The sequence below is a fragment of the Amblyomma americanum genome, chromosome 2 (assembly GCF_052857255.1).
Source record: "Amblyomma americanum isolate KBUSLIRL-KWMA chromosome 2, ASM5285725v1, whole genome shotgun sequence".
NCBI classification, from domain to species: Eukaryota; Metazoa; Arthropoda; class Arachnida; order Ixodida; family Ixodidae; genus Amblyomma; species Amblyomma americanum.
In genome coordinates this window covers 47,534,072-47,559,831 of record NC_135498.1, presented here as the reverse complement: position 1 = coordinate 47,559,831, position 25,760 = coordinate 47,534,072, and the positions used below count along the sequence as shown (strand labels likewise).

General features: G+C 44.2%; 1 protein-coding gene across 6 annotated transcripts in view; it reads left to right on the top strand.

The window, feature by feature from the left end:
- Nucleotides 1-25,760, top strand: part of LOC144121170 (urease subunit alpha-like) — a 111,272-nt gene that overhangs the window by 49,942 nt on the left and 35,570 nt on the right. For all 6 annotated transcript variants that reach the window (XM_077654192.1, XM_077654187.1, XM_077654189.1 and 3 more), the window contains 8 exons: nucleotides 210-392; nucleotides 2,057-2,134; nucleotides 4,166-4,245; nucleotides 5,829-5,934; nucleotides 7,310-7,390; nucleotides 8,860-8,946; nucleotides 14,405-14,530; nucleotides 19,775-20,046. In XM_077654192.1, the coding sequence (XP_077510318.1) occupies nucleotides 210-392; nucleotides 2,057-2,134; nucleotides 4,166-4,245; nucleotides 5,829-5,934; nucleotides 7,310-7,390; nucleotides 8,860-8,946; nucleotides 14,405-14,530; nucleotides 19,775-20,046 (1,013 nt within the window). The remainder of the gene's footprint in view (nucleotides 1-209; nucleotides 393-2,056; nucleotides 2,135-4,165; nucleotides 4,246-5,828; nucleotides 5,935-7,309; nucleotides 7,391-8,859; nucleotides 8,947-14,404; nucleotides 14,531-19,774; nucleotides 20,047-25,760) is intronic.

Here is a 25,760-nt window from a genome sequence, read left to right as displayed (position 1 = left end):
TAGTTTCTAGTTCAGCGCTTGTCCCCTTCTTTCTGTCTGTGTTTGCTTGTGCGCTGCCATTTCATTAAGTAAAACAAAGCTTTGGGAGAATGGAGCTTTGCTACTACTCTGAAAGTGTATTTTGATTGCTATGAATGGGTCTATTCGCTTTCATATACGGAGGAAGGCTGAATGCTCTGCAAATACTTAGATGGTGCTTTTCTTTCCAGCCTGATGTGCTGTCAAGGGTTGCGCCTATGCCTCTGGAGGATATAGACCACGAGACAATTCAGCACCTGAGCAGTGTGCCTGGCAAGATTTTACCTCTCGAGCAAGAATCGGACATTGTTATAAATGAGGGTCGGCCCGTCTTCTCACTTCGTGTAGTGAACACAAGTGATCGTCCAGTGCAGGTATGCTACTGGCAATTATTTGAAGTTTTTATTAGAGAAAAATTACATTGTGCTTTTATTAACTGAAAGTAACGTGCTCCTGTCTGCTCTGTTATGATGTTTATTTCACCAGTAGCTTGAAACGGACACTGTGGACTTCTTGAAGTAGGCCTGTATTGATAGATTTCCACATTCTAATCACAGAGGGGGCACATTCACTGAAAATGGAACTTTGTTAAGCTATAAAAGATAAAAAAATGAATTACTGGTATCATTGTCACCAGCTGTTACCACAGGTACACTGCAATGGTGTTGAAGGCCAATTTTCATGTGCTGATCTCTGAGACTAGACAGTACCATTTCACACTTCCAAATGGTAATCACGAGGTACTTTTTGGTCTTAACTTCACAAGCCTGAATCGAGTGGTGGCAAAAAAAAAAAAAATTCCATTTTAAATCTAATTTTCTCATCAGTAAATGCATCTTTTGCTGCCAAAGAAAAGTTACTAAAAGGCAATTGAGCAATAGATTTTTACCAATAACAAATTAATAAGACTGAATGGAGTTGTCCTCCATGTCCTTTTAATGCACGATGAAGCCCGTTGAGGCTGAACTTAAGGTGCAGATGCTTCTTGCACAGTGCTTGACAAATTGGTAGCAAAGACTGCTCTCATCAAGCAGCGGTTTGTAATTTGCTGGTTGTTTTGAAAACATGAGAAACAGTAGCGAAAGCACTTTTCGGGTGGTTCACTTGTTCTAATCTGAAATTGTGTAAGCAGACATACATTTGTACATTTAGGTCAAAGCGTTGAAAAGGTGGTCTTGTTTGGTTTGGTTTATGGTTTATGGGGGTTTAACGTCCCAAAGCGACTCAGGCTATGAGGAACGCCGTAGTGAAGGGCTCCGGAAATTTCGACCACCTGGGGTTCTTTTACGTGCACTGACATTGCACAGCACACGGGCCTCTAGAACTTCGCCTCTATCGAAATTCGACCGCCGCGGCCGGGGTCGAACCCGCATCTTTTGGACCGGCAGCCGAGCGCCATAACTACTCAGCCACTGCGGCGGCTGAAAAAGTGGTCTTGTTACAGCTGTTATACCTTAACACATAGTAGCCTGCAGATGCTAAACAGCTTTCTATGGGCAATTGGTTGCATGTTAGCCTTTGGTGGTTTATGCTGTTTATTTAATTCTAATTTTAATTAGTATTTGCTATCTGTGAAACTTAGACAAAAATTACCAGTTGGAAACCACTGTTGGCTGCACTTAAGCTCTTGGAAATGTGGATGGTCTTTCTTGTCTGATTTGACAAAAAGACTTCAGTGCTGCCTGGAAAGTTAACTATGATTTGTGAAAACTCACTGCATCAAGTAGCATTAGCTTTTGCTACTGTATGATTGAAAGGAAACATGCTCATTAAGACACAAGTTTGTTGCCTGTTTGGTTTTACGAGCAACACAATTACAAGTACCTGTGAGGCAGGGCATGAAAGCTTAATGTCAAGCCCTTCATCATATAACATCCTTTTTTTTTGCTTGAAAGCTGATGATGAAACCTGTGACAAAATTTGTAAAATTTCTAACATTACAGTCTTTTGTCCGGTGTTTTAGTCTGCTGCTGAGGGGGGTGATCTGCACACTTATTTCCCTCATGAGCTTCTCTTTCCTTGTCTCTGCTTTTGGTAGGTTGGAAGCCATTACCCATTTATTGAAGCAAACAAATACCTTGTATTTGACAGAGAGAAGGCATATGGGATGAGACTTGTGAGTATGGACCTATTTATTTGAAATAAGACATATACTATTTACTAACATTTTCTGTGTGTGCATACCATGTTTAGTAAACTTTAGCTCACACCTTTTTTCACAAAAGTAGAGCCTCAAAAGGGTGTGCACATCACAATCAGATGCAAAATCAAAACCGTGCCAGGAACAACTCCAGCACCGTTGCGACCACTAGATGGTGGTTGAGCCTAGTTTGTATTGGCGGTTGGCATGTTGTAGGAAATGTTGGACTCAACTATAGTTAAATACAACTCGAGAATGCATTTCAAGGGAGGTCTTCCAGTCAATAATGTTGACCTGTTATCATGACACCGTGGTCAGTCCCCTTGCACGTGTTCATGTGCTAAAAAGCATGGCTGCAGGTGCAAGTCTTTCACCTGGTAGCGTTGCATCTATAATAGTTGTGGCAGGTGCAGGCAGTTGACTGCGACGTCACGACAATAGGTTGACGTCATTGAGAGACAGTCCTCCTTGAGAGGCAGTTGTCTCTTTGTTGTTGAGTTATGGCCAAGTGGTGCTTGCTGTGTTTTTCGCATTTGTTTTTGTAGCGAAAGCTACATTGGCTACGAACTTTAAGTTTTGCCGTGCTCGCACCGTGGTCCCACCGTGGTCGCAGTGCATCACGTGACCAACCACGTGACTGGTCACGTGACCAACCGCGTGATAAACCACGTGACAACAACTAGCCAGACAACCTGACTAACCTGGACTTGCAAACAAGATTAACCAAGGCTAACCAAGCTATGCCTTAGCTTTCGCTACGTATATCCTGGCATAGCCGAGCTAAGCCACTGCCAATTTTTTTTCTGCTCTTTGCTCTTTCTTTGTTAAAAATTTATTTCTGTTTTCTTTTCTCACTGGCATACAAATAAAGTGTGTGTTAAAATAAAGTAATATTCGCATATAGGTTGTGCTTTTTCAGAACTGCATTCTTGAAACTTGGGGGTTGACCAATATGCAAATCACTAGCCAGGGCGAGGTGCAAGACCAGCTACAAACTCAGAAAAAGAAGAAAAAACGATTCCAACTATGCTACTGTGTAAGGTTGCTGCCATCATTACTGCACAAATGTGTCATGTGTCCCATTCTTTTTCTAAAGGGAGTCGCACGAAATGCGGGCATGAAAAGTTGAACTGAGCACGACCGCACAGGCTAGATGCACTGTTATAAAAACAGAACTTCTGTCGGCCATTCAGCCACATGGCGATCGCCTCCTGAATGTGGCCGACCATTCTTGGTAGCATTTCACTGAACCATCATCTTACACACAGAGGCGTCCAAAAATTTAGTGTCACCATGCCCAATTTTGATGCCGCCAAAACTGTGTCAGATGCTGGGAAATGCGGTGTGAGTACCTCTCTGGTATTGAGTTTGGCATGGTAGCATTGCAGCTCCTGCATGTGGTGCACTGTGCTGGTCACCCTAACTGCATGTTGGTGGCTCTCAGCTTTCATTGGTTGGCCAATACAACATTGCATCTTTTTTCCTTTTGCGGTTCCTGAGGTTAGGCAGTTGACAGATACGATGTATCAGTGAGCATGCGAGCTAATATGGTAAGTGAAAGTGAGCCCATGAAGGTGGAACAGTTATCGTTGTTTACTGTTGTGTCTCCGTTTTGGCACAAGACATTCTTGGGGTATTGACTGTTCATGCACACTTTCTTGAAAGGTCATGAAAGAAGCTAGAATACAGGGTGTTGTATATAAATATGCAGGCCTGCAGTAAACAAAGTTTTCCTGATTCAAGGGCTGTTGACTGTTTTTGTCATTTTAATTACTACAAAGCTTGTTCTTTTGTTTCATGGTCACAAAACGTCCCAATAAACTGCATTTTGGATTAATGCTGCCATCACTTTGTATCTTCCATCACCTACTACTGGTAGCATTTTTAGTTATGATGCTTTTGGCTCTACATGCTGTACAGAATCAGTACCTTACTGTGTTTTTCAGCTCAATCATTAGCAAAGTTATTTTATGACTGCACATTTGTTTCTTTTGCTTTCCTGTGCAGAATGTACCTGCTGGAATGTCAATCCGCTTTGAACCTGGAGATGCTCGGACTGTCCCTCTTGTTGAAATTTCTGGCTCAAAGTAAGATAACACTCCACTTTGAAATTTTTACATTCTTGAAGTGTTTTTCAGTGTCCTGTAGCGCAACAATATGGAAGTTTCAAGTGATGCCGTAGCTGGGTGCCACAATGTGTGGAGCATAGCTTCAACAATGCAAGCTGGAAGAGGTGACCATAAGCAGATTACACACAGGTTTTCACCACACTTCTGATCTCAAACATGGCGGCCAATGTGACATTGGTGCAACCTATGTATATAGTGGTTTTAAGTGTCAACCTTACTGTGAAAATGCGGCTCACACAGTTTAAACCTTTGATTTTTGAGAAACATGCAACTTTTCTTGAAAGAAGTGAATGCATGCTCTGATGTAACACACCTAGCGTTAATCGTAGTGTACTGTAGCAGAAATTTGTGCTCAGCTATTGTAGAACAATATATTTGCTTCATAATTTCACTGTTTACTTTGTTTTTATGTCAGGAAACAGGACGCAATTTCCAAAGAGGTAGGTATTGAGCAAGATGTTTTGATGAATTAATGGAATTTCTCAGTTAATGAAATATTATTTCGAAGCTTTCGTCAATTCATTTAATTCAGGATTTACCATTAATGTTGCTCTTATTCATCTGCATCCAAAATCACTGTGACCAGTTTGATTGTACAGAGCTGACTGGGCCTTTAAAAGCCAATTTGCAGATGTGATTAGGGGAGAATAGATACATGGAGATATCTGTTTTTGAGATGATATTTGTAAATTGTCTGCTACAACTCCTCTGGTATTTCACTACCTAGGTGACATATCAGGGGTGCTTTCAGGTGTACCTAGGTGCTCTCAGATGTGGTTGCAGCTAGTTTGTGATTGTTACTTTATACTTTATGTGAACAATTTAAAGATATAAACTAATGTTCTGATATATTATTTGAATTGGAGAATCCAAGTAAATCATCTTTATTTTTACCACAATAAACTTGTACAATGTGCTATCATGATCAATGGTATACAGGATGCGAGTGTCCCCCAAAAAAAACGTTATTTTGGTGCAGTCACGTAATCCAGTTGCCTGAAATGTGTCAAGGTATGAGGTTACATGCATGCTCTAACCACAACAATAAGCATTTTTCTGACAACATGCATCCCATAAATTTTTGATTGTGATAGAACATTAATTCCAGGCACTATAAGGTTTGCTGAGTGGGCAAAGCTATTCCTTGTAGTCACTTTTGAAGCTCTTTACTGCATGATGATAAACATCTCCAGTCATTATCAGACAGAAAAAAAACATTTTTATATCTGGGGACAAATTAATTTGAAAACAATTTCAATTTTTTCCTTTTTGTTTTTTTGTGACATGCATTGCGATGTTTATGTGCTGAGAAATGCACCCATATTTGAACTTCATGTGGGATTGCTGTCTTTGTTACAGAGATCTTTTTTTTTGATAAATTCCAAATCAGTTATTAATTCTGCAATGGGATTAGCTTCACAATTTTTTCAGTGAACATTGTATCCTTCTGGAGCATGTTGAGCATCCCACACAACTGAAACATGCAATGAAGCTTTGTGCTTTTACCATCATGAGATTGACTCTGCTATTTTTCACTGCAGAGTGGTTCGAGGTGGGAACAACTTGTGCGATGGCCAAGTGACCAATAAAAACCTTCCACAAGTTATGGAGAGAGTCCAAGCACGTGGTTTTGGTCATAAGAAACAGGTATGTTTTCACCTTACACGTTATTAAGTTAACTACTTGATGTTCTTTGCAAAACTGTTGACTTATTATGTTGTATATCTTCTTTCTTTGTATTGTTTGGTAACCATGAATAGCACAGATTGCCCACAGTTACCAGCAATAACAAATACAGTTGGTACTTAGTGCCCAGTCCTCTCTGTCTCTCTGCAAACTGTTTGGGCAGTGCTTTCACTTCCTTTAATTAGTTAACCAGCTGAGTATATCATAGAACAGACAGACTGTAACTGAAAAAGGTGCTTTCACTTCTTGAGATTGGAAACACTGAATGACTACTGGAATGTTGATGTTTTCAGACCTTATGGTGATTGTTATCCTTTGCATTGCTGTGTCATACTTGCCCAATTGAAGGCTTACACTTATGACACTACAGTTGTTTGTAATGCTATTTATGATCTACTTTTTTTATGCTAGTCATTTGCTGTAAGGCATCATATTAGGTTAATAAGGTAAATGAACATTTGTCAAGGGAAGCCAAATGAAAAAAAGAAAAAGAAATGTGATCTAACCAGCATAAATCCCTGATTTGCTAGGAAAGTGAACAAATTGTAGTGTTTCTTCTGCACGAAATAGATGGTGCAATGACCATGTAAATCTCAGGCAAATATGTGTAGTTAATTTTATGGGATTGAACTGTAAGCTGATGATGGGATGATAGTGACTTTTTGTGTTGATGACAGTAGCCGACCGCCAGTCTATGATGCCCAGCCATGGCATTAGATGCCGTGTGCCCCTTAGCCATGCCATTTTAATGCTGCATGAGTCCTTGTTTCAAGTTGCCAAGCTCATGAATATATGAACCATCACAGCCAGTGCATGATATCTTGTAGGCAACTCCAGGAAATCTTAATCTTTCTGAGTGACCTTTCACATGGTCTGGTTCGCGCATGGATATATGTGAGGGAACATGAGCAATTTGATAGTGGTAATCTTCAAAGAATGTTACAAGGGCCTTACTTCCTTCAGGAGTGTAAGGGACGGACAAATGCTTCACCTCAGTTGCAGCTTTACTGTGGAAGGCTATATAGTGGAGAACTCAGTAGAACGGCGTTCTTGTGTCTAAAAACTAATGAGGACGTCTCTTGCACAACAGATCCAATTTAATTTTTTTGCAATTCCTAGTTTCACATGCGGCATCCTCAGAGCACACATAAAACGTGTCTGAATAATGAAGTGAACATAGAGTGCTTTTGCTTCTTGGAGCCACAAACGGTGGGTGTTATGTGTTGTTTATCTTTACAATGATTGTCACTTTCCACAGAATCTTTTGACAAACCCTTGATCTTTAGGTTATGTTCTGACACTGCAGACATGTGCATAAGTTCTACTTTTCCTTCAGGAACAAGTGTACCCTTCGAAACCATACAAGATATCGAGGGCAGACTACATTGCCAGCTATGGGCCTACAGTTGGCGACAGGGTATGTTTGCTTTTTTTCCAATGGTACTATATCAAGAAGCCTTTGCAAAGATTGTGGCATCATTCTCATGTCACTGCAGAAAACTTGTTGACACTAGCCCCCTACTGGCATGTTATCCAAATGTCTGGGCCTTATTGGTGGTAACTGCTCTGCCAGCGCACTACCCTGCTGTCCTTCCCAAAAAAAGGGCCTATTCACCGGCACTCATGGCCCCACACAGCTCCGACTCACTTTAAATACCACAGTTGAGGTATTTTATTATTGCGAGGCAATACTACTTTAGGTCGCACTTCAGCCCGTTCCGTGGCGAGGCGGTGGTAGGCACCATTGACCTTTAGTGTGACCTCACTGCGTGACGTCACACCACGTGACCTAGAGTGACGCCACACCAGCTGTGTAAAAACGGGGCCCCATCTCACGCCGTCGCGAGGCGAGGCGGTAGCCACCAAAGGCGGCCTAACTCCCGCTCCTCTCACCAGGGGCGCTATGGTCGGTGTGACGTCACACCAGCTGTGTAAAAACAAGGCCCCATCTCACGCCGTCGCGAGGCGAGGCGGTAGCCACCAACGGCGGCCGCCGTTGGTGGCTACCGCCTCGCCTCGCGACGGCCTGACTCCCGCTCCTCTCACCAGGGGCGCTACGGTCAGAGTGACGTCACACCAGCTGTATAAAACAGCTCCGCTCCTCTCGCCAAGGCAGTTATACAGCCAGATGTTACAATGGTGCCTACGAACAAGGCAGCTCGGCAGAATGCAAAGAGGAAGCATCAGCGAGCTACGGAGACGGAAGAAGAACGAGAAGAACGACTTTCTAAGCGGCGTGCCTTGCAATCACCAGGCTTAACCAAGTTAAGCCACGGCCGTTTTTTGGCGTGCAGTTGAATATGGCAAAGGTGCATTCCTGTTAGCCAAAAAGTGATCACAGTGTTTTAGGATAGTGACATTTTCATATTTCTTGTTACACTTGACTCGCTCTAATACTACTACTACTGCTTTGGGTGGGGAATAATGCAGCTATTGTTGTGGCTGTTCACTGGAGGGGAGGACAAAGAGTTGAGGGATATTTATGGGGCCAACTCTTCTGATGATGCAGTGTAGAGGGAATGCAACATTACCCCGCAGGGCACAAAAGAATGTAAAAAGAATTATAGCCGACCAGTGCGACTGATGCGGCAGATATGCATTAGCAATAGTGTTCCCCTGAGATAGACCAGTCGTTGCTGTTGATGAATTCAGACCGTGTGCGCGGGTAGCGTGATCGAGTCCTGCAATCACCACCATATCCCTACTTCACTCTCCCGATCCCATCCAGCAATCACGGTGTGACACGCCATCCCCTTCTCCACTCTCCCCATCATGGTATTTTTGCAAACAAAAGAATGGCTTCATTGCATTTAGCAGTCAGCTTGTTCTGCATGCAAATGTGCACTGTGGTGAACTCCTCACTCATGTAACTTCTTTCATGTTCAGGTAAAACTTGGTGACACATGCCTGGTGATTGAAGTTGAAAAAGACTACACTATTTATGGCGATGAAGTAAAGTTTGGTGGCGGGAAGGTAAGATTAATATGAACTTGAACTTCTATCCCAAATTATGGGTAAAGTTGAAATTAAATTAATGCAGAGTCCATAATTGCATTGTTGATTTATATGTCCGGGCAGTATTTTTTTCGGCATACCTAACTGATAGTTAGTCATATTTAAAATGCCTTTAAAGCTCCTCTTTTGAGTCATGCTGCTTGTAAGATCTTATCTGTTGGGCTAACTACGAGCCTTTTCTTGCAAGTGCCTTGAAACCAAAGTGAAAATACGAGGAAGGGCCCGGTAGATGAGTCAGAGACATATTGGGTGGCTTTTTTTTTTAAGAAGAAACTGTTTTTTTTTATAAAAGGACTTAACAGCAACGAGTGTATTGCCTTGCCTTGTGTTTCTTATACACCTGAGGGACATAAAAAGGGCATGTAGACATCATAGTCTGCCCATTTATTCATTAAAATTGGTTATTAAATTTTTGTCAGTGGATTTGCAGCACACGTTGCAGTGGCAGCAGTGGGAGTGACAGGTCACCAGAGTGGCAACATTCGTTCATGTCATTGTGTGTTCAAAAATGTGTTGCCACATACATAGTTTGGGTTGAATACTTGTACAAGATTTCAGATCAGATCATGACAGGCCTTTTATGTTGAATATGTGCATCTCATTTCTGAAGCTCAAAGACTGCCTGTTTTAAAAACATCATTTATGTTATTCCTGTGTATAGTCATGGACAAAAGTTTACGGAATGCAAGTTCATGGAAAAAAAAAATTATTTCTACAGTGCCTTCCTACCCAGTCAACTGGTATTCATGCCAATGGGCAGAGCATGCATGTTCCTTTATGCTTCCAGGTTTCAGGTACAGCTGCTTCCAGATGCAGCTGTTGTGGTTGCATCTCCATGCCAATAAGGATGGAAAGTTTGGGAGGTTTCTTATGCAGCAGTTAGGAAATTCGGCACTGTGGGCACTAACCTTTCAGTTGCACTAAAAAAAGTTGGGCTCCTCAAAGATTGGAGGTCAGTTCCTTTAGCATCTGTGGTCTTGTATAGTACTAAGTTTGAAACAGCTGCCACAGTTGCATTTAGAGAAACCACAACGCATACTCTGACGAGTTCCTTGTACACTCCAGATTTCAGGTGTTACTGGCTCCAGTACAGCATGAGGAGGTAGCAGACAACAGCATTGTACAGGAACAGTAACTTGCATCATTATTTTGTGTGTGGTTGCAATTTCGAGTGTTTTTGCTTGCGCAGTATACTTTAAAATGAGCTGCACTGTTCAGTGCCGCTCTGTTTTTGTTAGCAGTAGTTGTGAACTGCACCAAGCTCTGCTACGTATTCATTGTCACATATTGCAGAGAGCATGGGCGACATATGCAGAATAATGTGCTTCATCTAATCGCACTTTTCAAAACGAAGGACGAAATTCTAGCTAATGGCCGCAAATTCAAGAACACTAACTACTCCGTCGGTGAAGATTTTTCACGCCGCGTTCGCAATGTGCGCAAACATCTAGTTACATTTGCCAAAAGCAAGACTAACCGTTTTTCTTTGCGATACAAAACCCTGTTCATCGGTTCCCGACGATATATCTTCGACGAACCATCGCAATCTGTAAAAGAGATACCATAGCGGTTGCTGCGCCGCCAGCCCCCAGCCGCTCATGTACCTACCACCCCCCAGCCTAATCTTTCCTTTTCGGCGATTTTCACAAACATACGTAGTTTTCTTCCGAAACGTGAAATCATCTCCAATCTTGTGTGTTCATCTGCTAGTAACTTGCTGATACTTACCGAAACATGGCTCACTAATGGCATCACCGATACTGAAGTTCTTGCTGACTTACCGAATTTTAACCTTCTTCGCAAAGATCGCACATCCGCTCGAGGTGGAGGCGTTTTCATCGCAGTTAGCAATCAGTTCTCGTGTACAGTTATTAATATTCCATCAGACCTTGAGATAGTATGGCTACTTTGTCGCGCTGCGCCCCAAACCGTACTGCTGGGCGTTTGTTATAGAGCGCCAAATACCAACTCCGATTTCTCTCGAATTCTTAACGACGTGATCAGCCAATTAACGAGGAAATACCCAAAAGCGCATATCATTCTTTTTGGAGACTTCAATTTTCCAGAAATCAACTGGCAGACACAGACAGCTGTCGGCAACAGGGAAGCGAATGATTTTATCGAGGTCTGCCTAAACTTCAACTTAACTCAAGTGGTATCTGAACCGACCCGCGGTGCAAACATCCTAGATCTAATCCTGACTACCCACCCGGAAGCCCTCTCATCTATCACTTATCTACGCGAAATCAGCGACCATAAAGTAATCCACGCCACATTTGAGTTCCACCCATCACGACGCCAGAATCAAAACAAAACTATTCGCCTCTACGACAAAGGAAACTATGAAGCCTTTAGTCTTGAATTAAACCAATATCTCACAACATTTGAAGCATCTTTTCACGATAATTCAGTAAATGACAATTGGTCCCGTTTTAAGAAAAAGGTTAGCGAACTAACCGATAGATACATCCCCAAAATAAGCTTCCACTCGGACCGCCAGAAACCATGGTATACCAAAACGATAAAAAGACTCGAAAATAAAAAGAAGCGCCTTTTCCGTGCGGCAAAATTAAAGCAATACGACGAGTGCGCATGGGAAAAATACTATACAGCCGAACGCACCTACCTATCAGAAATTCGCTACGCAAAATACTCTTTCCTTCACAACGACCTCCCCAAATTGTTGACTTCCAATCCCAGAAAGTTTTGGCAGGTCATAAGTGAGCACCCGGCACATACCATCACTCTAACTAAAGAGTCTGGAGAGGAAGCTGATGACATTGAGTGCGCTGACATTTTTAATAACGCCTTTTCATCTGTGTTCACTAATGAAATTCACCCACCAACTGCAACTTTCGCCGTCAATATAGAGTCCAGCATGCCTGCTATCGCGTTTTCTGAAGCCGGCATTACCTCGCTCATTGAACACCTTAAAACTTCATCATCGGCCGGCGTCGACGAAATTAACTCCAAAATACTGCGCAACACTAATAATATTTCTGCAATGTACTTATTGTTATTGTTTTCACAGTCGCTTTCTACAGGTTCCATTCCGGCTGACTGGAAAGTGGGAAAGGTCATTCCCGTCTTTAAGTCCGGTAACAAAGATTCTCCTTTAAATTACCGTCCGATATCATTAACCAGCATACCTTGCAAAATCATGGAACACGTCATCTATTCTCAAATCATGGACTTTCTTGACGCTATCAACTTCTTTCATCCCTCACAACACGGGTTTCGCAAGGGTTTGTCATGTGAAACTCAACTGGCCGTCTTTCTTCATGACGTTCACTCTAACCTCGACCTAAATTTACAAACTGACGCTATTTTTCTAGACTTTGCTAAAGCATTTGATAAAGTTCCCCACAGGCGTTTACTGCTAAAACTAACCATGCTAAAACTGCATCCTAACGTCTTATTGTGGATCGAAGAATTCCTTTCTAAGCGCTCCCAGTTTGTTCTCGTTAATAGCCAGAGTTCCAACCCTCTTCCAGTAACATCAGGCGTACCCCAAGGTTCTGTACTTGCTCCCCTCCTATTCTTAATCTACATAAACGACTTACCCTCAAACCTGGTTTGCAATGTTCGTCTGTTTGCAGACGACTGCGTTATTTACCACACGATTTCCAACACCTTTGACCAATCACAGCTGCAAAACGACATTGACACAGTGCATGCCTGGTGCGATGACTGGCTAATGTCGCTTAATCCTAATAAATGTAAACTCGTATCTTTTCACCGCCGGTGTAACCCCCATATTTTCTCTTACTCCGTTGCTAACGTTCCACTAGAATCTGTATACTTATACAAGTACCTAGGTGTCACCTTGTGCCAGGATCTCTCCTGGCGCTCTCATGTAACGAACATCGTCGCATCAGCTAACCGGTCATTGGGTTTTTTGAAACGTCACCTACGGCACGCCCCTCAAAGTATTAAACTTCTCGCCTACCAATCACTCATTCGACCAAAACTAGAATACGCATCTGCTATCTGGAGCCCGCAACAAGCATATCTCATCAGTTCACTAGAATCTGTCCAAAATCGCGCCACGAGGTTCATTCATTCTGCCTATTCATACGACATCAGTGTATCGTCACTTAAACGACAGTCAGGTTTATCAACTCTTGCCCATCGTCGTCGCATTGCTTCTCTTAGTCTGTTTCATAAGTTTTTTTACAGTTCCCTCGGACAACCACCCTACATCACACCGCCCGCTCGCATATCTCATCGCACCGGCCATCCACTGCAAGTGTCATGCCAACGCTCCCGCACCGTCACTTTTTCCGCATCCTTTTTTCTTCGCACTGCTAAAGACTGGAATGGCCTTCCCCACGACGTTGATGCCATCACCTGCCAATCAAGTTTTGTGAACAATTTAAATATGCATTTCATAAATATCATGTAAGCAACCATATTAAACCCATATTTGTACTCCCACCCCTTATGTAACACCCCCAAAGTGGGGTCTTTAAGGTAATAAAGTGAAGTGAAGTGAAGTGAAGTGAAGCATGATTTAGTAATGTGCTTCTTTTTGTATAGCATGGTTTAGTAATACTATCAAAAAAATTAAATAAGAACAGGCAAAATAATTGTTATGCTCACAGGGTATTACAGTGATTGCTACATGGCCTATAGACACTCGGGTTTCATCTCAGGCATGTCTTCCCACTTGTGGATGCAAAAAGGCAGTACTGCTGGCAGTAAATTTTAAAATCACTGAGTGAGAAAGGGCAGGGGGCTTCGAGCAACAATTACTATGCCTTACATCTCCTCATAACTTTTTCCACATTGCAGCACATAAATGTGACCAAGCTTGAGCACCTAAAGTGTGCAGTTTATTTGGCACTTCACGCGACAGTTACCACACCATTTCTTTTCTCATAGCATTGTACCACAGCAGCGCCACCTGCACTCTTAAAGAAGAAATAAAAAGTGAGAACAGCCTGCGATGAGACGAACAACCCAACCTTGAATTTAACGGCTTCTTTCAACCAATGGTTCAATCTGCAGGGTATAAAAAGGGCAGTCGAGAACAACGGGAGGCAGTAGTCCCCAAGCTACAAGGAAGCGTTGGCCCTATCCCTCTCTTTCCTAAGCTTGCCATGGACCGTCGGAGTCAGCATTGCGGTACTGGTGTCCACTAAAAGCCCTCACTGATGCAATGGTTCCCAGTAGAGGCAGTGTGAATATCTCACGCTCGGACCCGCAGACTTAGTGTTGCGGCACTGGTTGCACACCAGAGCCCTCTACTGGCCTATGGAAGATAAAAGTTGTTAGTGCAGCCTACTTTGCGAGATGAGTTTGATAAAACCAACATGAGGAGTCTGTAGTTTTGAAATTAAAGAAATTTTAAATGATGTTAGTACAGCTGGTTGACACCTTTTGTGCAAAACAACGCATGGTTTGTGTGTTGCAGGTGATTCGAGACGGCATGGGTCAAGCAGCTGGCCGCAACGCAGATGAAGTCCTTGACATAGTCATAACGAATGCCCTCATCCTTGATGCACTGCTGGGTGTTGTAAAGGCTGACATTGGAATTAAGGTAGTGTACAGTGGATGTTTTTTTTTTCTTCTATATTTGCAGATTTTTGTAGCACTACCTAACTATGGCTCTTACAGTTTGTACTTTTGTGTAAATGTCTTTGTTGACTTTTCAGTCTTTACTACTGGCACTTATGCATGAACTCATTGTCAGGATTAGATTTTGTATTGTTGGTGTAAATTTGATTCGCACTTTATTTTATAGAAGAGAAAAAACTCTGACCGTTTTGTTTTCCTTTATGTTAACGTTTATTCTTTCTGCTTTTTTGACCTCTTACAGCTCGGCTGAATTCTACAAATTCATGCATTTCATGTCAAAGCCAAAGGTGTTTTCAGCCTTATGCGGCCATTATTGAAAATTCATGTGTGGATGGATTCGAGTAAATGCGAAAACTGCATTCAAGTAGCGGATTAGTGAACGTTAGTCAGCTATTGCGTGGTACAGTGCCTGGGCCCATGCCAAACTATGACAGTTTGTGCTTTTGGATGAGGGTGTAGAAATTCACACGGCAAAGTAAGGGTCTATTTCTTTTAAGTTCAAGTATTCTAACTTGGTATTATGAGTAATAAGTATGGTATGTGATGTATGTGGCTATATGTTACTTAAGGAAAGGAGAATTATAACTATTATGAAGAACTTTCTTAGTATGTCATAATGTGATAGTAGGTGTATTATGTCATAATTGAAAAGTTCCATGTAGATTTGGAATTGAGTGCTGTTGTAGGCATTGGGGAGTAATGCAATCATTGTCACTTTTTTTACCTTCACGAGGATGAAAGGTCTAGGAGGTTTTCTTTAACTTGACTGTATGTTCAGCTCATTATTAAGTTTTATTGTCCACCTAACGAAAGCAAGGGTGGACAGTGTCATGTAATTAGCTCTCACCTAAACATACTCAATTGACTTCATGTTCAGGCTGTCTGCACTCTTGAAAATGCTGATTAAAATATTCATCATCATCATCATCAGCCTGACTACACTCACTGCAGGGCAAAGGTCTCTCCCATGTTTTTTCCTATACTTTGCAGCTGCGGCCACCGTATCCCTGCAAACTTCTTAATCTCCTCCGCCCACTTAACTTTCTGCCGCCCTCTGCTACGCTTACTTTCTCTTGGAATCCACTCCGTTACCCTTAAGGACCAGCGGTTATCTTGCCTTTGCATTACATTCCCTGCCCAAGCCCATTTCTTCCTCTTGATTTCGACTGATGTCATTTACACGCGTTTGTTTCCTTACCCACTCTGCCCGATTCCGGTCTCTTAACGTTACGCCTATAATTTTTATTTCCATAGCTGGCTGAGTTAATTGTCTTTAACTTGAGCTGAACCTTTTTCGTTAGCCTCCACGTTTCTGCCCCGTAGGTGAGTACCGGTAATATAGGCTACAGCTGTTGCATACCTTTCTCTTGAGGGATATTGGTAAACTGCCATTCATTAACTGAGAGAACCTACCATATATGCTCTACCCCATTCTTATTCTTCTAGTTATTTCCCTCTCATGATCCGGATCAGCGGTCACTACCTTCTTTAAGTAGACATTCTCTTACCACTTCCAGCACCTCGCTGCCAATTGTGAACTGCTGTTCTCTTGCTAGACTGTTGAACATTACTTTGGTTTTCTGCATGTTAGTTTTTAGACCCATCGTTCTGCTCTGCCTGAGCACCATAACCACTCTGCCTGGTGGCTGAGTAGTTATGGCGCTCAGCTGCTGGCCTGAATGACGCGGGTTCGATCCCGGCCACGGCGGCCGAATTTCGATGGAGGCGAAATTCTATAGGCCCGTGTACTGTGCGAGGTCAGTGCACGTTAAAGAACTCCAGGTGGTCGAAATTTCCGGCGCCCTTCACTACGGCATCTCTCATAACCTTAGTCACTTTGGGACGTTAAACCCCCATAAACCAGCTTTACAATTTATCCCCGAAGTGACTTAGCAAGACAGTGTCATCAGCCAATCGTAGATTACTAATTAGGTATTCTCTATTAACTCTTATCCCCAACTGTTCCCAATCCAAGCCTCGGAATACCTCTTGTAAACAGGCGCTGAATAGCATTGGCGAGATCGTGTCACCCTGCCTTATTGGAATTTTATTGCTGACTTTATGGAGGACTATGGTAGCTGTGCAGTTCCTATAGACATCTTCCAGTATTTTCACATAGGGCTCTCTACACCCTGATACCGCAATGCCTGTATGCTGCTGAGGTTTCCACTGAGTCAAATGCTTTCTCGTAATCAGTAAAGGCTATATATAGGGGTTGGTTATATTCTGTGCATTTCTCTATCACCTGATTGATAGTGTGAATATGATCTATTGTGGAATATCCTTTACAAAAGCGTGCCTGATCATTTGGATGATTGAAGTCTAAAGGGCGGTTCACATGCAAGCAAATAATTGGCGAACAGAGTGAACAGCGGCGCGGCGCTGCGAAGCGGTTCGCAGGCTTTCGTTTCACATGCAACGCCGCTGCGCATTTCCCACCGCTGCGAAAACCAATGTTGCTGGCAAAAAATATGCGCTTGCAACCAGTTTTGGTGGCCTGCAGACACAAAAAAGCGTAATATAAAAGCATTATTTTGTCAATTCTTTTCACAGTTTGTTTTAATAAATGTAATTCTTGCGTTTTAAGCATTAAACAGCACTTTATACAATTTCTTTTTTTAAACAAAAGTTCGTACATGCGGCGTACAAACTCACGTGGCAACGCCGGGTCGTCATTGGTTGAGATGCGGTGCTGCCGCGTCGCCGCCGCGAAAATTTCCAACTTGCCCGAACCTCGCCGCTCCAGCCGCTGGAGCTTCCTCCGCCACTTGAGAGAGGGTGTATTCGCCGCGGCGGCGGAATTCGCGAGCGGTTCGCCTGCATGTGAAACAGGCTTAAGGTTGCCCTGACTCTATTAGCGATTACCTTAGTAAATACCTTGTAGGCAGCGGACAGTTAGCTGATTGGCCTGTAATTTTTCAAGTCCTTGGCGTCTTCTTTCTTATGAATTAAGATCTGCTGTTACCTGAGCCTCACCAGCTGCTTTTCCCCTTTGCATTGCTCCTAAGGCTTTCTTTACTCCTCTTTCGTTACTGACGGGATGACGCATTGCTGTTCACTACTGTCTCTCACATTAGCGTTCTGATTACTTTGGTTACTGTATAGATTTGTGTAGTACTCTTTGGCTACTTTAACTATCTTATCCATATTGCTAATGACATTGCCCTCCTTACCCTCTTTGCCTCTTAACGCATAAACCTGTTTTTTACCTATGCCTAGTTTCCACTTCGCCACATTTAGGCTACCTTCGTTCTTTAGAGCATGCTCGATTCTCTCCATTTAAACTTCCTTATGTCGGCTACCTTGCGCTCATTTATTAACTTCAGTAGCTCTGCTAGTTCTATTTTGTCTCTAGGGCTAGAGACCCTCATGCTTTGACATTTCTCAGTCAGAACTTTCGTCTCCTGAGATAGCTTGCCAGTATCCTGTCGAACCATCCTATCGAGTGTGGGTGTCCATCTGGACGTTTTATCAAAGCAGAATCATCTGTTTCTTCAAAGTTTTTAAACTTGTTCTAAGTGCCTAGCGTTATAGAACCTTCTTGCAAAGTTGCGTCTTTCTTCATTCTGCTCTGTTCATTCTGCTCAATGGAGTTTCAGGGGCCAAAGCTAGACTTGGGTTCTGAGGCATGCCTTAGTTGAGGGTTCCTGATTAATATCAGACACTTGATACTCCTTAATGTGCATCCAAAAAATCTCAATGCACAAGTACTTTCGCATTTTGCCTCCGTCAAAATGGGGCTGCCATATGACCAGGATTGAATCTGTGATTTTGTGCTCAGCAGCAGTGAGCTGCCACTGTTGCTCAGCTCTGCTCTTTGTTGTTAATCGTGTGCTGCTTGCATGGCTCTTTCCTCCTTGCTAATGCATGCCTTTCATGCAGCTAGTCATTGCTCGTCCTTTGTTCTAGTTTCAGTGTTGGTGAGCTGCTTGAGTGCAGTGACGTTTTTGTTCCAGCCCTTCTGTATCGAGGATCTTCTGATTTGAAATGCTTTATCTGAGTGTTAGGTTCATGCTCTCATTTTCATCTACTTCTTTGGTGTGGTTACTTTTGCTCTTGTTGCCACAGTATCCAGTTTACATATCTTCTTATTTCTTGTTCATGTGGTGCTTCGAGGATGTCAGCAGCTGCCACTCTATATTCTTTGTCTTCTTTCATTTCTTGAATGCCAGGTTTTTTCATTTGATGACAGGCTGTCTGTTCCGTGTGCCAGATGCGCCTATAGTCTTTATGTCCATTGTGCTTGCTCTTTGAAGTGGCATTGTGCAATTTGGAGTCTGTGCACGAACTGCCAGCACCTATATGATTCACCTGGACTGAAAAAGATGAACCTGGTTTGAGTTGTGCTGGCAGACCGGGTTTCTTCGTCATTTCCTTTTTGTAGTGTATTGGTAGATCTATGCAAGCATTTCTTTCACCAGAGCTGATTTCTTCTCTTCTTTATTGAGCTGCTTCAAAAACAATGTGAATGTGCTAAAATTGGCCCTAGAAATGGCTTTCATGTGAAACTGTGTTGTAATAAGTTCAGCTGACTTTGTTTTGGTTGTCAGGGTGTGTCACTATGGCCGAGGGCTTGGCAAAGGCTTGGAAGAGTGTATGATGTTTTTTACAGAGCATGCAATGACATCAGGCAAACTTTATTATAGAGACATGGCACCCCACCACATGCATGCAAAAATTGTGAAAAACTTATGTGCAGAATCAAACCAGACACTGAATTAAACTTGCAGCTCCTTCAATGTCTGGCCTTAGGATGAGGTAATGAATGAAATGCATGGTGCTATCATCAGTCTCACTCGCAAGATGAAGCTGAACTTTGCATAAATCTTTTGGGCATTAGAGCTTGCTAAGTTTCACTGTCTAGATTCGAGTATTTAGGCTTAGATATGGAGCTGCATGGTGACACAACTGTCATCTAACATATGGTATAATCACGTATAAGGGCCACACCTGTGTATGGGCTCCACCCCCTGTTTTGGGCTAGATAATTGAGAAAAAAAAATATGATGATAAGTTTTTTTTTAAATTTGTGTATGGGCCACGTCGTAAAAATTCACACTCAAATTAAAAAAGAGCGTGGCCCTTGCACGAATTTATATGGTACTTTGGTGATGCATTTTATGCCCGCAGGTGAAGCCAAAGTTGCTTGCAGCCTGAAATTATTTCTGTTGTCTTTTGACTTATTTTTGTCATGCTGTCAATGCAGGGAAATGAAATTGTAGGCATTGGCAAAGCGGGTAACCCTGACATAATGGCTGGAGTACACCCGAACCTCATCATCGGCTGTAGTACAGAAGTAGTGGCTGGTGAAGGCCTTATCGTGACAGCTGGTGCCATCGACACCCATGTGCACTTCGTTTGCCCTCAGCTGGTTGAGCAGGCCATTGCTGGTGGCATCACGACCTTGATTGGAGGAGGCTCGGGGCCAGCTGAAGGATCACGGGCAACCACATGTACTCCGGGTGCTGAGAGCATTAGGTAGGTCTTCGGATTTCTTAATTATGGCATTGCTTCCCTGGAAAAGGTGCACTAAATGTTCGCTAATTTTCATGCCGATGTAAACCTTTTTGCACTTTGTTCTAATTTCTCTCTTAACCTTTGGTGTAGGTCAGCACCCTAATGTCAAAGTCTCAAATAAAAGTCCTTTGTTGAGCTTTTGTCAAGTAGCTTTTGGCCTGGGAAGTCATCCAGTGACTACTAGAAAATAAAACTGAATTGAATTGAGAGTGTCATATGATGATGTTGACACACTCTAAGATCAAAGTCATATCATAATGTGATTGATTGGTCTTGTTGTTGATGTGAATTGTATGGTAAGGTGTGTGGGGTTTAATGTTTAATATTTTAAGGTGTGCTGACATCATGTTGCACACAGGCACTTTCGCGTTTTGCACGCTTAAAAATGTGGCCATTGCACCCAGGATTCAGTCCAGCGACGTTGGGCTCAGCAGCTGAACGCCAAAGCCACTAACTCACCATGGCGGGCGTCAGTGATATCGATTATATTTGCTGAAGGGAAAGGATAGGAAGGTGTACTTGCTGCTGTAAGCGGCTGACCGAGTTATGGTAGCTCTCACCTGCTTCTAATTTATTTTAGTAAAATAAGCAAGAACACCACCGTTATCATTGTCATCATTTGCTCCGGCATAAAGGCCTCCCTTATTGACCTCCAGGAGTGTCACGAGTGAGTGCGAGACGCCGCGGCAAGAAGTCAAACCGCCAAAGAAACCACGGCACGCAGCAGACGAAACCGACATAGACACTGGGAGGGAACGGAGCAGACTGTGCAAAGTGCGCGCGTCTGTGTGGAAGCAATAATCGTTTACGTGGAGACGGAGGAAAAGCAGACGGCGTGGGCGCACGGCTCCGGAGACCGCAAGTGCGTGTGAATCCACGGCCGCGAAGATACATGGGCGCAACGCACCCGCGGGGAGAGGAGAACGGTATGCAACGGCATCCCCTCCGTGCGGCCGCCCCGAGTTGAGACAAAGAGACTCGAGCTTTGACGCCGGTGTAGGAAACACGCACCGAGGCTGCCCTCCTGGGCCCGACGCAACCCCGGCAACGATCCGGACCGTCTGAGACGCTCCTTCGGCTACGCTCCGGAGGCCCCGGCGAGGTCTCCTCTAGCGACATTCCTCACCACCAACCACTTTGAGTACCGATTGGACTGTTTTCATTATTCTAGATTGACTCAAAAGACTCTAATTAGAACTATTTGGTGTTATTCTTACCACCACCTGCGCGTGGAAACTCTGACTGATTTGTGCATGCTTATCGATGTGATGTAAACCACCTTTTTATTATTCAGTTTTGTAGTTGATGTGCATTGTTTGATTAAATCTTGTTTTTGGAGACGTACACCTCTCTGGTTCTGTCTCACGTTCTCGACAGATAGTGACAAAATTAATGGCGAGCCTGCCAGGATCCACTTTCGTCATTCTGTCTTAACGTTAATGTCAACACGCTTGTGTTCGTGCTAAAACCAGAGAGATGGACCTCCACAATATTGTGTTGAGAGCCGAAAAGCTCGGGTTCACGAAAGAGGAGACGATGTCTCTTTATGAAGAAAACGAGATACAAAGAGGAAAAAGAGTCGGCGCAAAGGGAGGCACTTGAAGCTGAAGAGAGAGCTAAGCGAATGGCAGAATTAGAAGAAAAGAGAATGGCACAGGAGAAAGAAGTGCTCGAGGTCAAGTTGCGTCTTGCTAACGCTAGTGTTGAAGCCGTACCAGAGGCGACAGGATTTGCGTCGGGTGCTACGGCCCCACGACCAACAGCTGTGTGTCCAAGGAAGCTGATGGCTCCTTTTGACGATAAGCGTGACGATTTGGATGCCTATTTGCATCGCTTTGAGAGAATAGCAGTAGGACAAAGATGGGATAAGAGCGAGTGGGCAACAGCTTTAAGCCTTTGTCTGGTGGGCGAGGCCTTAACAGCTTTCGGTAGAATGCCCGCATCAGAGTCGACAGACTACGATAAGGTGAAGAAAACGCTGCTACAAAGGTTCCGCTTAACCGCAGAAGGTTTCCGTGAAAGGTTTCGAGGTGGCAAACCCAATGATGCGGAAACAGCTAAGCAGTTCGCATCGAGATTGTCGAACTACTTTGAACGATGGCTGGAAATGGCCGAGGTAGAAAAATCGTACGAAGGGTTGAAAGACCTCATGGTTGGAGAGCAGTTTTTGTCCTGCTGTCACCCAAGGTTGGCCGTAATCCTAAAAGAGAGGAAGTTGAAGACAGTGGAAGATTATACAGAGTATGCAGATCAGTTCATGGAGGCTCAAGGCCACATAAACCTAGGCAAGGTTAACGAAGACGTCGGGAGAAGTTGCGATGCAGACGCGGTAAAACGAGGAGTGCAAAGTGGCACATTTAAGCAGCCCTCGAGGTGTTTCTTGTGCAACCGTATTGGACACCGCGCCGCGGACTGTAGGGTTGGAGGAAGCAGAGGGCAGGCACAGTTAATCTGCCAAAACTGCAGCAAGAGAGGCCACCGAGCAGAGGAATGCCGATTTCGGACGCAAGAGAAGGCCGCGTGTGTCGTTCATTCCAGAAAAGCTGACATGAGCGCAGAGGATACCCGAAAGACGGACACAAAGGCCAAACATGAGATGACGGAAGGTCAAACAGCCAGGCACGCAGCTGTCGGCGAGCTGTCGATGCCTGTAGTCGAGGGCGAAATTCATGGCCAGCGCATCACCGTGTTGAGAGACAGTGGCACAAACACGGTCGTAGTTAGAAGGAGCCTGGTTGGAGAAAAGGAGCTTACTGGTCGGCTGGCGTCAGTCTTGCTGGTTGACAGCACGGTTCGCTACCTCCCGGAGGCAATGATTTGCATTTCTACCCCGTACTATTCGGGACCAGTCGTGGCAAAATGCCTAGATGAGCCCCTGTATGACTTGGTGCTGGGAAACATCACGGGCGTAAGAAAGGTTGACGATCCCGATGCCGATTGGAAGCCCAGTATGGAACAAGGCGCAGGCCCGGAGGGGAGAAGTGAAGAGGAAATACTTGTGAAGACCCGTGCGAACGTAGTTCCGCGCGAAGGCAACGGCGGTTTAGAGCCCGTGGAAGGAAAAAGGGACGAAACACCCATGATTTCGTCAGCTGTACAGACCAGAGCAGGAAAAGCAGCGCAGGGAAAGACAACCAAACTGAAAGTACCTGCGGCGGAGCTCCTGAAAGTGACTCCCGAGAGTTTAGCGCAGGAGCAGAGAAACGACTCTTCACTTGCGGATTGTTTCAGGAAGGTAGGGGAAATCCTAAGAAGAAAGAAATGCCGAACTGCATTTCAGTTTCTCGTCCAAGATGGCCTGTTGTACAGGAAATGTACCTTCAGCTCAGGAAGGGAAGTCCTGCAGTTGGTGATACCGAAAGAATTGCGACCAGCTGTCATGTGTCTGGGCCATGATTCGATAATGGCTGGCCACCAAGGTGTGAAAAACACTGTCAACAGAATAAATGAGGAATTCTACTGGCCAGGCGTCCAAAGCGACGTGAAGCGGTATGTCAGATCATGCGACATATGCCAAAGGACGATACCGAAAGGAAAAGTCGGGAAAGCGCCACTTGGAACTATGCCTACCATTGAAATGCCAGTCCAGAGAGTGGCAGTCGATATCATTGGACCTATAACCCCCTCCTCGAAGAAAGGAAATCGCTACGTCATCACACTGGTAGACATGGCGACAAGGTACCCAGATGCCATTGCGCTCAAAACTATTGACACAATTGAAGTCGCAGAAGCGCTCCTAGAGATGTTCTCGCGCTACGGAGTGCCGAAAGAAATGCTCACAGACCGGGGATCAAATTTCACATCAGACCTGATGAAAGAAGTTAGTCGACTCATGTCATTGAAGCAGCTGCTGACAACCCCATACCACCCGATGTGTAATGGCTTGGTTGAACGCTTCAACGGTACAATCAATGCACATGATGAAAAAATGTGCCAAGAAAGACCCGCTGATTGGGATCGTTACCTCCCAGCACTGCTATTTGCATATCGCGAAGTCCTGCAGTCAAGTCTGGGCTTTTCGCCATTTGAAATGCTGTACGGTAGAGCCGTCAGAGGACCACTTACCATCCTTCGAGAGCTTTGGTCAAATAACAAATTGGAAACTGATCAGAAGACCACGTACACTTACGTGCTGGAACTGAGAGAGAGGTTGGAGGAAACCTGCGAGATTGCACACCGCAACCTTGATGCTTCCAAGAGAGGTACAAGAAATTTTATAACCGAAAGTCGGTGAATCGACAGCTGAGGCCAGGAGAAAGGGCCTTGATTCTGCTGCCGAGTAACAAGAACAAGCTCACTATGCAGTGGAAGGGTCCATTTCCAGTAACAGGAAAGAAGAATGAAGTAGACTACGAGCTGCTAGTGAGCGGAAAGAAGAAGATCTTCCACATAAATATGCTCAAGAGATATGAAGAGAGGACTGCTAATGCCGACCAGATGATCTCCTGCATGGTCATCAGTGAGGAGTCGGATGCAGGGGAAGTGCCCACTTTCAATACAAGGAAGACAACGGGACCAGAGGACGCGGTGCTTAACCCCACCCTAGATGCAGAACAGACGGCCCAACTCAAGTGTCTCCTCGAGCGGTACGGCACTGTTTTCTCAGACCTGCCCGGAAAGACGAAGATTATTGCGTGCAAGCTGTGCCTGACCACCGAGCAGCCCGTACACGTCAGGCAGTACCCTTTGCCACTGATAGCACATAAATCAGTTGAGAAAGAAGTAGAGGAAATGCTTAGACTGGGCATAATTGAGTGCACGGAGTCCGCCTATAACTCATCCCTCATAGTTGTCAAGAAGACAGATGGCTCCAATCGACTATGTGTCGATTTCAGGGGGCTCAACAGCGTCTTAATCCCTGACAGCGAGCCCATTCCAAGAATCGATGTGGTGTTTGCGAGCGTCGCACAAAAGAAATATTTCTCGAAGTTCGACCTCGCGTAAGGGTATTGGCAGATACCTATGGAGGAAAGTTCCAAAGAAAAAACAGCCTTTTCATGTGCTAACGGCCTATTTCAGTTTCGATTCATGCCATTTGGCCTGAAGACTGCAGCGGCCACGTTCACAAAGCTAATGAGACAGGTACTGGGTGGTCTTCACCAGGTGCACCACTACATAGACGACATTCTGGTTGCCACAGACACTTGGGAGGAACATTTGATGGCACTCGAAACCCTGTTTGAGAGACTTCGTGAGGCAAACCTGATGGTGAAGCCCACAAAGTGCGAGGTCGGATTTGAATCTGTGTCCTTTCACGGACACGAGATAGGGATGGGGCGGATAGCGACGAAGCCCGATATTGTAGAAAAAATACAGGTGGCACCAAGGCCAACCACCAAGAAACAGGTGCAGTCCCTTTTGGGGTTGACTGGATTCTACAGGGAATTCATTCCGCATTATGCAGACATGGCTCTCCCACTGGTAGAGACGACAAAGAAAGGGGCGCCAAATACAGTAAACTGGAGTGACCGGCACCAGGAAGCATTCAACATACTGAAAGAAAGCATGGCGCAACCGCCCGTCTTGCTAGCCCCTAATGTCAACAAGCAATTTGTTTTACGCACAGACGCATCAGGGACAGCTCTGGGCGCAGTGCTGATGCAGGAGGAAGATGGCATACTTCACCCTGTGGCTTATGCTAGCAAGAAGCTTAGCTTATGCGAACAAAACTACTC